The sequence below is a fragment of the Argiope bruennichi genome, chromosome 8 (assembly GCF_947563725.1).
Source record: "Argiope bruennichi chromosome 8, qqArgBrue1.1, whole genome shotgun sequence".
In the NCBI taxonomy this organism is placed as follows: domain Eukaryota; kingdom Metazoa; phylum Arthropoda; class Arachnida; order Araneae; family Araneidae; genus Argiope; species Argiope bruennichi.
The window spans coordinates 128,887,604-128,900,903 of record NC_079158.1 but is presented as its reverse complement, the minus strand read 5'-3'; the positions used below and the strand labels follow the sequence as shown (position 1 = coordinate 128,900,903).

Below are 13,300 nucleotides of genomic sequence, written 5' to 3'. Positions count from 1 at the left end.
ATTTTAAAGAATTGGATTAATTTAAGATAGACAAAACACAGATATAAGCGAAGAAGTAGATAAGTGCATTAGCAACCATTATTAATATTCGTTCTGATAACCGATGCAGTTGCAGAAACTGCTCAGGTTCATTCTGATTGATAAAAATAACCAAGATTTATCTTGTTCGATTAAAGCCGTTTTCTGTCGTTACTGGTGTATAAATGCCGTTTCAGTTTATGTGTATTATTTGTAGTTATTTTGCTTTAGTAAGAGATTAAAAAACGATGTCGGAGAAAGATAATGACTGTAAACCCATGAAAAGGTACAATATTTTTTTAGTGGATAAAAAGTGCCTTATGTACTAATTACAAAAATAATTTTTCGGAATGTGACTTTATCAGAAGTACGAAAGCTGTATTTAAGCTATCAGGAAATTTAATTTATAAAAAAATATGGAAAATCCCGAAAAAATGCAAAATGTTATTGATGGTAAGAAAATAGAAAAAAAATGTACATCATGGATTAAAAGGATGTTAATAAAGCGCGTTTTGTGTTTTTAATAATGCTAGCGAAGTACGGAGAAGAATATATTAGAAAATAAAGTATAATTTCCAAAAAAAAAATTTTTTGAATAAAACGCAACGACAGATAAAAATGCAGTGAGAAAATAAGCACATTTAATACACGAATGAAGATAATGAATAAGTTATATGAAATGAAGATATCGGTAACAAGTTATATGAAATGGTGGAATTAAAATATCAATGTTGCGAAATGGTAGGAGGAAATAAGTTAAACTTCGACTCGTAGAAGAAGTATATCTAGATTGATTAAAGAGACAAAAAGGAATCCTTCAAGTTTTATTTATCAAGATAGCAATGTCGGCAGATACTAAAAAAATAAACTACCTAAAAATAAAACTATACTAAGTATATAAACTACCTCAACGCCATAGACTCTACTCTAAACTTTAGAAAGTACGTTGCCATTATCCGAAAACCAAAATATCTACCTTTCCTTAGCGATCTACTTCCAGATAATGCCCATTTCTTTATCAGAAAGATTTGACTCTTTTTCTCACAACACTTATACGCAAATGACGGTTCACAGAGAAATCCAGGAAATAGTTATTTTCTTAAGGTGGGCTTACATTCACACAGCTACCACCCATCCAGTAAAATCACGCATGAACAAATGTTGTACAGTAGCAAGCACTTGTCCTGTCCAAACAAGGACTTGCTATTATCCACTTTCTTAGCGCATGCGTAATCTTCTTTCTGAACATGTGTGATTTACTGGAATCTTATAACTGGCTGAGTGTAAACTCAGCTTCAGTTTAATTGAATATTTGTGATACTATTGTAAAAACACTTTAATGAATGATGAGTTCATCATATACGGGTTAATTACTTCTATAACTGTCTTATGGCATTAGGTATCGAGGAAAGAAGGACTGCAAGAATTAATGAAACGTAATATTTTTTTCTCAGTTGAAAATATTAAGGCAAATTAAAACTAAATATCGGTGCGTCATCGCAGTAGTAACTTACACATTATTTTTCTCTAGAAATGTTATTTTCACCTCATAATTTTCTTTACATTATAAATATTTGACTTATGTCTTTTAGATCGATTTGGGCCGGAGTAGCCTGGCTAGTTGGGCATTGGATTTGCATCCTTGGGTTGTGAGTTCGAACCCGCCAGCCGAAGACTCTCCGTGTGCGTTAGTGGCTGGCGCGCGTATAAATCTGTCGTGCTCACAAAGTCCTCCATGTAGAGAGTAATACCACTGGCGGTACTGGATCAGAGATGATCGTTCTCTCGTTCATGTCTCAATTACGATACGTGGTCGAATGAATGAATTGCATCAATGAAGTCCGCCCCGTAAAAATGGTTGTGACGATTGAGTAGCTAAATCGTACTCTTGGCCCTAGTTGCCGCTAATGTAAAAACAAGAGATGTAAAAATTTCAGCTTAAATCGCTAACTTAGTAAAAGCAGGCTTGCCTTTGACAAATGCCATCAGAAACAACAACAGACTTATTTTAAAATTAAATACTTTGAACAATGTGAAACATTTTTTTATAAGTACTGAAAATTCGAAAAACATTTGTATACTGAGAATTGCCTTGTATTTTGACAACCGCTACAAAATATTTTTCAATCTTTTGATAGTTTAGACAAATCCATATAAGTTTTTTAAGGCCGAAGCAGAAAATGGATGGCGGTTTGCAATTAGCTCCAAGAAAAAGTGTGATCTTTCACTTGAAATCTTTGTAGGTCAAAAATTTAAAATGTGTATAATATATAAAAGATTTAACTATTTTCGAGCAAAATATGAAACTGAGAAAGTGTCTATGTTTCACATGTTTGAAACTTTAGGATATTAAAATATCGAATTAAAGTTACTGTTGTGTAATTATTCAATTTTCTTTTTTTACATTGCATCTTTGAATGCTTACATCCCATAATAAGAATAATTAAAGAAAATTCACAACAAAGCGGAATGTAAAATTAATATAAGAAATCTAATACCTTATTGTAAATCTAGATTTGCTAGTGTTTGTGCAATGAATTTGTTTTTAATTATTAATTATGAACACACTGATAAATTTCGATTATCGTGATACGATTTATCCACTGCTTTCAAAGCTTTACATTTTTATTTCCAGTATTTTTGTTTAAGTGAAGACTTTTCGACTTCTTGGAGAACAGCAAACATGGCAAAGATATGTGCTAAAGTTGCTGCTTTGCCGTCGCCGCCAAATCCATTGAATTGCATGAACGTCTGTGATATAAGTGTAAGTAAAAATTGTGATAGAATAGATGCAACATTCAATAATGTCTGATTTGCTGAGATGAATCGCGAACACAGTACAAAAGGATATTTCTAACGTGTTCTGCAAAAATTTATAAGAGATTTTCAAACTTATTTAACTTTTCTAATATCTCTGTTTAAGTTTTAAAAATATTGTTTGAAATATTGCCATAATTGTTTGAGGAAAAAGTTTATTTAATTAATTTTCATTTTTTGAATACGCAAAAATTAACAATGAACACTAGATAAATTGCTTCTACTCTAACAAAAAACATATTGAATGTGTCACTATGACAATTTTATTATGTTTATTAAATACATAATGCAAAGAATGAAGAAATTCTGTCTTTTGTCCATTATCCATTCCATTAAAATGGTCTGAGCGTGTGCAAAAGTCGATAAAATTGAAAGAAATTTCACAAAAGACACTATACTGAAGAGTATTAAATTCGATTTTGAAAATTCTATATATTCCAGATACTAAGGAATCAAATGAGCCAGCAGAGCAACCTAAACGATTGTACGATTTCCCCAGTTTTTATTTTATGCGAAAACTTATAAATCTACATATATCATCAATGGTCGAGTGCCTTCCTACTCTCTCTATTTTTGAGAACAACCGAAAAACTTTGTCTCATTGTGCATTATTTATTTAGAAATCCTGAGCTATTGTTCATCAACCATAATCACGTGCCCCATTTCAAATTCCATACCATCTAAATATGTCATTAATAGTCGCCTACCGTCCTCTACCATCCATTTTTCAGAAAAGTCCAAAAAATACTGTCTCACTACACATTATCTCTGAGAATAACCAACAAAACAGTTTCCAGAAACAAAACAAACACTGTGCAAATTTCGAAAACTTTTTGTCATATAAATACTTATTATTTATCGGTACATCATCCATTTTCGCCTACCTTTCACCCACCATCGTTTAGTTCAATTTCGAAAGATATTGAAAAATAAAACTTTGAATTAGTTGCCGTAATCCCAACAACCTTCCTAGCTACTTTAACCTTTAGCGATTTCGCCAATTCTCGTCGCCAAATGGATAATTTCACTACTTTGATGTACAGATAATCAGTCATAATTCTCTACCATTATTTCGCAATTTTTACTTACTATAACTATAATTCCATTATAATTTTTTTGCCACGAGGTACAGTTTATCAAAGTTGTTTGATATGATTAAATTAATCTTAATTAGTTTTTCTCGGATTTCTCTCGAAATTGGAGAACACGGGTTCATCAATGATGTGTTTCAAAATCATTATCATTCATAAGAAATAAAAATTGGCGATGTTGGTTTGAGTGTTTATGCCTAAAGAAATTTTTTATGTTTTGTTAATTATTTTAAATATATAGATTGCGAATGAGCAGCTGGTCTCGGAAGGCTGCTGACGTAAAATATTTTATAATTTCGCTTTTTTTCCCCACCTTCTCACTTTTTTTTTGAAATAGGAGGGGACCTGAAAATGCTTATGAATTATCATCCATTTTAATATAATAGTCATTAATATTCCAATTAACAAGTTCATTTTTATATCAAATATTAAGACAGTTGCTTCATATTTCTCATGTAAATTAACTTTAGTAATTTACCTCATGTTATTGCCTTTTTCTTATATCTCTAAATAGCATCTCTCTTTTCTTGTAGCAAGATGAGAACAAAATTGTGAAGCAGCTGCAGGAAAAAAGGAACAAATTAAAATTTAGGCTCCTCGACACTCAGAACCAAAATCAGATGCTCCGGAAAGAATTGAAAGTAGCGAACAAGGTGAATTCCTTTTCTTGTTTTCTTTTTCAATTAATTGTTGAGCTTGATATTTATTTCAGTAAGTGAAGTAAGAGCATCGATTAGCCAATTCAGCATCGATTAACTAGTTCAGGTTAATAGAAACTCCTGAATAGGAAAGTAGAAGATGACATAAATGTAGAAGTGAGCCTGTTGAATCTCAATGAAAATTATGCCATAAAGTTAAAATTTTAAGTTTTATTGCTAAGGCTAAGCGCCTTTGGCGATCAGCCGGTTTGCCAATCTTAATGTTCGTTAAAATTATAATAATTACATATTTTATGCAATTCCTACTTTAATAGCTTCTTCATCAAAATATTTTAAAACTTCAAATTTTGATAGTCATATAATTCACTCATAATATTATAAAGGCCTGCAGTCATAACGTAATATGTATCTCTCTAATTTTCTGTTAGCTCCCGTAGAATTTATACTTTAAATTAAAGTGGAAAGGATTAATCTGCAATCAATATAATAATATTTTTTACTGAAACAGAGTATTTTTTTTTTGGAATATGATTACTGAAAACAGTCACTGAGCGTTTAAACTTTATGGGCACTAAAGACTATCTTTCTTAATTTATGTAATATTTCAAGAATTTGTCAACAAAATTTTCTCAGATTCATCATGACCAGATCGATTAATTCACAATGTTCAATTTTAAATGGATCAAACACTAAGAAAATAAAACAAATCGTTTAAAATAATCGGTTAAAAACAGGTTAAAAAAAACTACTTAAAAAACGATGTACTTAAAACTATAAGCATATACAAAAAATATATAACTAACATAAATACAATTTAATTACAAAAGCATGCAACTAACCTAAAAATAATTTAAATCAAGTCCGCAATCAGTCACAACAATCAGAACACAATGCGCATGCGTGAATTTTCAACGCCAATTACGGTAACGCAAATGCGTGAATGTTTCTATGCCAGTTAAGGTAAAGCTATACAGATTACAAATTTTTAATTGCCTTTATTCGGTTTTATTTTAATTCAAAAGTACTTCAGAATAAACCTGAAAGATTGATTAATTAACAATGTTTAATTTTAAATGCATCAAACATTAAGAAAATAAACAGAATCGTTTAAAATAATCTGCCAAAAATTTCTTAAACCTAACCTCATCGGCGTGGGGAAAATGAAAAGAATTTTTTGGCGGGAAAGTTAGTTTTTAATTAATAATTAAAATTTTAATTCAAAATTCAAAAAAATTGACCCCAGGTGTACATTCCCGACCTTCAAGGCATACATGTACCAAATTTGGCAGCTGTAGGTCAAACAGTCTGGCCTGTGGAGCACCAATACACACACGCATGCACACACACACACACACACACATTGAGCTTTATATAAGTATAGATAATAGACTTACTAATCTGACCTACCAGAAAGCAATCGGAAAAACTTGAAAGACTAGATCGTCGGAACAGCAACAATGGCGGTAATTGGGGTTGAGTCCTAAAGCCTCACCGCCCACGGTACAACACTTCTCTAAGGAAGTGCGTCCTGTCATTGATGGAAGGTAGCCTTTATTTAATATATTGAATTCCTTTATTTAATATATGATTTTAAAGTACTTTTAAATTAGTTTTGAAGAATAAAAAATCCAAAAGAGTCTTAAAACATGGAATCTGACAGTAGAGAAAAACTTAGTTGTGTCTAGGAAATATTAACTAATTCATTATTTTATATTACAATATCGCAGTTATGTGCAAAAATATAAGAGATTTCTAAAGATATATTTCTTTATTTAGGGCCAGCAAGATATATGATGGTACTAGATATTAGCTGGTTTATACAAAATCCCCCTCCCCCCCCAAAAAAAAAATCACGAAAAATGCAACATTTTCAAGATAGTGATGGTTTAAAATATTTCAAAGCAGACTCTTTAATGAAGAATTGATATATTCTTTTATTTTGAATTAATAACATTTGTTATTTTAACATTCAGTTGTAATATTTAGAAATCCAAATTTTGACTTGTCGGCAGAATTAAAAAGGAATTAATTACCAGTAAAATGAAATTTTAAAACAAAGTCAAAACCATGATATTAAAACGTTGGCATGCGGAAAAAATGCCTAGTAATAAGCCTATACAAGGTATTACCTAAAAATAAATCTTTAGAAATTCTAATAACTTTAAAATTCAAATATATAGTTTCATTTGGCATAAAACTTACAAAAACTATGAATAAATTACAATAGCTTTGATTTGAAACCACGAAAAAGACTCTTGAAATTAGACTATCAGATAAATCGATGTTCTAACACTTAGTATAGCCTTAGGAATCGAGTGACGATTCACCCTTCAAATGTACACTGTACATGCTGGCTGATGGTTTTAAACTTAGGTTCAGCAGTTCGGTTAGAATTCGTTATCCTTCTATTATTAGTGTGTGTTTTATGAAATGTGTGTTATGTAATTCCCAGAGTTTATGTCTTTTTCAGAATTCATTACTAATAACCAGTCACAAGATTTTAATTATCACCCTTTCTCCACAATAAACCCCTAAACAATGGTTCTTTCACCCAAATATCGCATCAAAGGAAGAATTAATGCACAAAAGAAAATGCAAATGCAAGAAAATGAACAAATCATTGGAAAGAACTTTCAATATAAACTCCATGATAATATTTTTCGAAATTATATCAATCACTGTTCCAAATTAATAGCAACTTACAATGCTTTCCTGCAAAAAAATTGTTTTTGTTTTAATATTGCGTGAAGGGTCCAATGTAGCAAAGACAAGGCTAGATATAGATGCTGTTTTTGAAAATAAAACATTTTGCTCTTCTGTTTTTCTTGGTTTTTTGGTTAACGATGGGTTTTTTTTCTTGGTTAATATATTCCTGAGTAAGAATTAAATAGTTTTGCCTGGCAAAATATAAACCATACTTCAGTGATAATTCTTATTCTTATTCTTGATATTCTGAGTTTCAAGTAATGAGCAACTAGTAACGTTTTGCGCGTCCTTTTATAAAAAGCGTCCTTCAATTATAGTCCAAAAAATAACTTTGTACTTAATTTTTCATATGTCCTAAGCAGTAAAATAACTTTCAAATACTGCTTTTTAATACTGAGTAAATTAATTTTTTTATCCTTAAATTTGTCTCATGTTTACGGCATTCACTGCCATTGCACGTCACTCATTGTAAAAACTTCAATTTTTGATGCGTTCAGTTGAAATGCCTTAGTGTTTTGATGTCCGTTTTCCAATTCTAGTTCTTTGATGAGGGTTTTATTACATTTGAAAAGTTTCTAATTTTTATGACAGCAAAGATAAGTAAAGATTTCGTATAAATAAAAAACAGGCGAAAACAAGATAGACTAAACAAGACTACATATTATCATACCACAATTTTCAGAGCTGAAAATTTAAATTTCATTGATATAATGAAAAGTAATTCAAGAAAGACTTATGATAATAAGAATATAAAAATAAATAGATATTATCAATCAATATAAAAATACAATCAATATAAAACAATACAATACAATCAATATAAAAATAATAAGAATATAAAAAGTTAAATCAATTTTCCTTGTTACTTTTCAGTATGCGTCTTGATCAAAGTAATTAATTTAATTTAATTTCTGCCCATTTGCCCTGAAGAAAATTCAGAACTTAATTAAAAGCAAATTAAACTGGAAATAAATTAATATATTACCAATATTTTCGAAATAAAAGAAGTCTTTTTTTAAAAAAATTATGAAATTCTCCTCACAGGTGCTTAGGAAAGAGATGCCAAATCTACGGAGTGAAGATTTCAAAGGTCACGAAGAAGAAACCATCAGCCTTCGACTCAAAATAATGGAACTGCAAAAGCAGATAGAGGAACTCGAAGGAACTTCTGACAAGCAAAAAGACGGGAAGATTACTTACCAAGATGGCAGTAAACAAAGAATGAAATCTTCAAATATATCGAAGAAACAAGTAAAACTTATTTTTTATTAATTGGCAAATTTCGTTTGAAGAAAATACAAACAGTATCGATGATATTTGATGACCATATACAATTTGTACTTTTTGTAAACTAAAAGATATATTTATATTTAGTTTAAAAATATTAATAGAACCTTACCAAGAAACCATGTTTTTTATTTTCATCCTTTTAGATTCTTCATGAAAGGACGAAAATAGCTACAAAAGTTAAGAAATTCCTAGATTTTCTTTAGCAGAAATGAAATGACTGTGTAAAAAAGACACTAAATTTGTACTTACGGGTTAATACCCTTATTTGAGCAGGGAAATTAGGTTAAAAAATTTGAAATTCCAGTAGAAGTAACAATAAATGTTTGATATAAAGTAATTGAGCAGATAAATTTTGAAAATTAATGTGTGCCAAAAGACATGCTGTTGAGGTAACATTTTTTAAAAATTATGATTGAAAAAATCCCCAAATTTTAAAATCAAACAACTCTGACTGAAGTGAGACAAAAAGACCACAATTATTCTAGTAAAAAATTATTATAAGGATTTATCCCTATCACAAAATTAAAGGGAAAAGTTGTTTGAGAAGGTTTTTATATTTTTTGTATGAAAAGTCTACAATGAGTAAACCTTTATTGCTATTAAAAAATTCGTTGGAGATATTTTGATTCATTTATAACCGTCTGGAACGAAACATTTCGAGTATTGTGTTTGTCTGTCTGTGAGACATTAAAAGTCAAAAATCTCAACGAACTAGAAATATTTGAAATGGAGAGTCACTGCATCATAAATATGAATGCATTTCAAATTTCAGAAGAAATACAGCATCGTGAAGTCAGTTTGGCTGTTTAAGCATGAAAATGAAAGTTCGGAAATGCACCGTGCGAGAAGCGATAGAATTCGTTTTTTTTTTTTTTTTTTTTTTTTTTTTTTTAACATCAGAATTTCTGATAGGTTTCAGACTTTAGAATAAATCAGTCAAAGGGTCAATTATCTGCCAGGTCTTCTAATCTAGAAATATTCTTGAGTAATTTCTAAATAAGAGGGATAAAACATACAACCTAACTGGATAATGAAGCCGCGTTTGTAGTCTTCATATTAGAAACATAAATCTGTGCTAATGTTTTGAACTTTTTTCACCAAATAAAAAACACTACAAAATGTATACTCAATTCTTTTCAGTATGCTGTGATTTTTTTAACACAAAAGCATCACTTACAGTATTAGTATACAAGAAGCTTATGAAGAATATTCAGGTTAATTTATTTTTAACAATTCGATTCATTTGATATTTTTGATCTCTTGACAGGACCCGACGGAAAAGTTGGTGAGGGATTGCGTGGATCTGAAAGCGAAATTGGAATACTGGAAGAATCGCAATAAGGAACTCGAAAAACTATCGGGACAAGTACGGCTGGAGCTAGACAGGTTTTTGGACAAGAGCGTTGAGAACAAGCGGATTCAGAGTGAATATGCGGTAATTTAATTTTCCGGAACGCGCATACGCTATGAGTATTTCAAATGTTTTTACGATTGCCTATTCTAAACCCATGATCCTTCTTACGCTACAAAGACTTGCTTAAAAGTCTGTAGTATCTTAAATATTATTTTTATTAATAATCTAAGATTCTAGTAACTATTTTTCATATTATATTTTTTTCGTGATTTTACAAAAGCAATCCGTTTTTTTCTTGCATATCATTCTCATTCAAAATGCATCATACTCAGAGAACATCGCAATGCTAGAGGAAAAATGTCAAGAAGTAGATATGTTGATTTACGATTCTTCTTGATTACGAAAAAACAAATTCCGATTACTTCTTTAAATATATATTGTGCTAAAGAGAACTTTTGCAAATTAAAATATAAAATATGTAAATTAAAAAATATATATATATTTTAATCTGTGGGAACGGTAAGATTAAAGAAAGAAGCAACTAATTGGTGTCCCGATTAGGTTTATCCTCATTTCCTCTTATATATAGCTTAGAGAGTGCAAAACCATTACCTTCAAGAATCAATGCAGATTCTCTTTCTAGATGAAAATTCGACCTTTTCTGATGCAGGATTAAATAGGTTAGAAAAAAGAGTGAAAGTGATTAATCGACAATGAGTTAAATAAATGATATTTGATTTAACTTTTTAATTAACATCGTGGTCTTGCGTCAAATTTTACTTTTAAGTGGTCAGAAAAAAATATATTCAAGACACGTACCAGGTTTTCATCATTAAATTACAAATCACAAAGGGCCCATGTAGGCTTTTGGAACATGATTATGCATATTCATGTCATGATTATGCGTATTATCTGTCAAGAGGTTGTCATGCATCAGTCAAAGCATGCATGTTAATGCGATAACTCAAAAATGAGACGCGTAGGTAAATGATATTTAGAACTTATTTCTTTATATTTAGAACTTTGAGCATCTAATGAATAGATGATTATGAAATCAATATACATACAAATAAAGTTTGTTTGTTCAAATTCTAGTCACCGAAAGTTGTTCACGGATTGCTTTAAAATTTTGAGACAATTTTTATATGAATACACTCGGATTTTTTTATATATCTGTTATATAAATATCATACATATAAAATGTTAAAACGTACTTTAAAAAAATAACAGGGTCATCTGCAGGACATAAAAGCAGCAGGTGTGCAGAGCTTTTAAATGTCTCCAATTTCTAATTCTTCCATTATTTCCAAATTTCGATTTTTATAACTCTCTTTCAATATTTCCACTTACATTGTCCGTTACTGATAGTATTATTGGTCATAAATTCATTTTTGCTCAAGCGTTAGTTTATAAAAATTTGATTTCAAGTACGACTGAAGATCACCTGTGTTGTAATTTGTTCGTAACGCAATTCTTTATCGAACGAAGCATCAGCAGATCGATTTGCAGATGACATTTCCAACTGAAAACCTTTTAATAATGACTTATAAGCGAAAATATTCAGTCATATTCAATTCTACATTGTATATTTCTGTTGTTAAATTTATGTTCGTTATTTGAATTTTTCTTGCTTATTCAACGGAGAATATCTTCACCGACTGGAGATTTATATTTCTTTCATAACTCTGTTGGGGAGGAAGGAGAGCAGCTGGATAATGTGATTGCAAATAATGCACGATTTTGATTCTGATGTGATGTGCTGTGTGCGTCACTAACGCACGCATCTCTATATCGGTCATTTCTCAATGAGGCGTTTGACTGAGAAGAGGTTGGAGCGGGAACATTTACTAACGGCATGCGAAAAAAGAAGCATTCGAAAAAAAGAAGGATATACAGCCTGCCTGTCATATATTCTTTGAATATGTTAGATTGTTACATATAAAATTATAAGGCATTAAAAAAGGGGGAAAATGCGAATTAAAGGACAAAGAAAAATGAATGAAAAAGTAGAAAAGAAAAGTTTCAATTCAAACGTAAATCAATGAACACAGCTAATTCCAAAGAATGGGAAACGAAATAATTCAATCTGTTCGAACAAATCAAGACAGGAATTTCACGATACATTTTTAATTAAAATGAAAAAGCAATCAAACAGTTCAATTTCACCGACAATTGTGCTGAAAAAAAAAGTTAATTCAAAAAACAAAATGAATGGCAATAAAAAAATGTTTAAAAAAATGAGCTATGCTCCCAAAATGAACACTATTGTAAACGACACAGCTCTGTTCCACCGCAATTTCATATGAAATAATTAAACTAAAATGAAAATAAATCGAAATCTGTAAAAATTCAACTAAGGGGACTCGGTACCCAAAAATTTTTTTCCACAATTTTTAGTAAAATTTTCAAATTTTGTAATAGATTGATGCAAATCGTACAGAAACTTAAATTTTAAAAATATTTTTCAGATTCAAAAGTTACAAATTTAAATATTTTATTTTTTTAAAAAAAAATCAGCTTTTTTTAAAAAATACTTCTACTTGTACAATTTTCAAAATATTTTCACCAAATTTTTTGTAAAAGGACCTCACAATGTATGTAACAAAATTAAAGATTGGGATTTTGATATATATATTAGTTTGTGAGAAAAAAAAATATTCCACAAAATTTTGTGAAATTTTTTGGAAAATATCAACCTTTTTTCACTTTGAAAATTTTTAGAAAAAAATTTAACAAATCAATCCCTAATTCTATTAAGCATACATTTAAGAGTGAGCAGAGAAAATTTCATGTAATTACAATAAAATGTGATTGACTTTCAACATTTTCTAGCAGACAGAATTTTGAAAAAAAGCAAACTGAGAAGAACAGCATTAAAGTTTTCATCACAATAAAGTTATAACAAAAACAGGAATATCAAGTTAGTTTTTTCTCAGAGCAATAATATGGTATTTGTAAGTGCTAAGATGCCAATTTTATTATTATACATTATTATCATATTTATTAATGATCATTATTATAAATAGGGATTATTAGAAAAATTGGGAAGGCGGAATTATAATATGTTCACTTTTTTTACTCAGTAATGTTTTTAGTAAAAATAGTTATTAAATGATCTGCAGTTCTGCTTATCAAATAACTAATCATATACAGCAAAAATTCTTGACCATTTTTTTGAAATTCAAATGAAATTAGCCATTTTGAAATAGGTAAATTTTCTAGGCAATGCATGCGACGAAAAACAGTTTCAAAAACATAAGTACAAATATTTTCAATATGAAATAGCTTATATAAATACAAGATATTTTAAATGATATATTATCATTCAAACATAATTCTATAAAAGTTTTGAGTTAATCTGAAGT

The 13,300-nt window shown here is 29.7% G+C and overlaps 1 protein-coding gene across 1 annotated transcript in view; it reads left to right on the top strand.

The window, feature by feature from the left end:
- The first annotated feature begins 2,701 nt into the window (after nt 1-2,701).
- LOC129980778 (protein Hook homolog 1-like) overlaps nt 2,702-13,300 on the top strand; it is a 31,866-nt gene continuing 21,267 nt past the window's right edge. Inside the window, exons 1-4 of the mRNA XM_056091161.1 lie at nt 2,702-2,782; nt 4,460-4,579; nt 8,336-8,542; nt 9,849-10,016. Coding sequence (XP_055947136.1) covers nt 2,702-2,782; nt 4,460-4,579; nt 8,336-8,542; nt 9,849-10,016 — 576 coding nt within the window. The remainder of the gene's footprint in view (nt 2,783-4,459; nt 4,580-8,335; nt 8,543-9,848; nt 10,017-13,300) is intronic.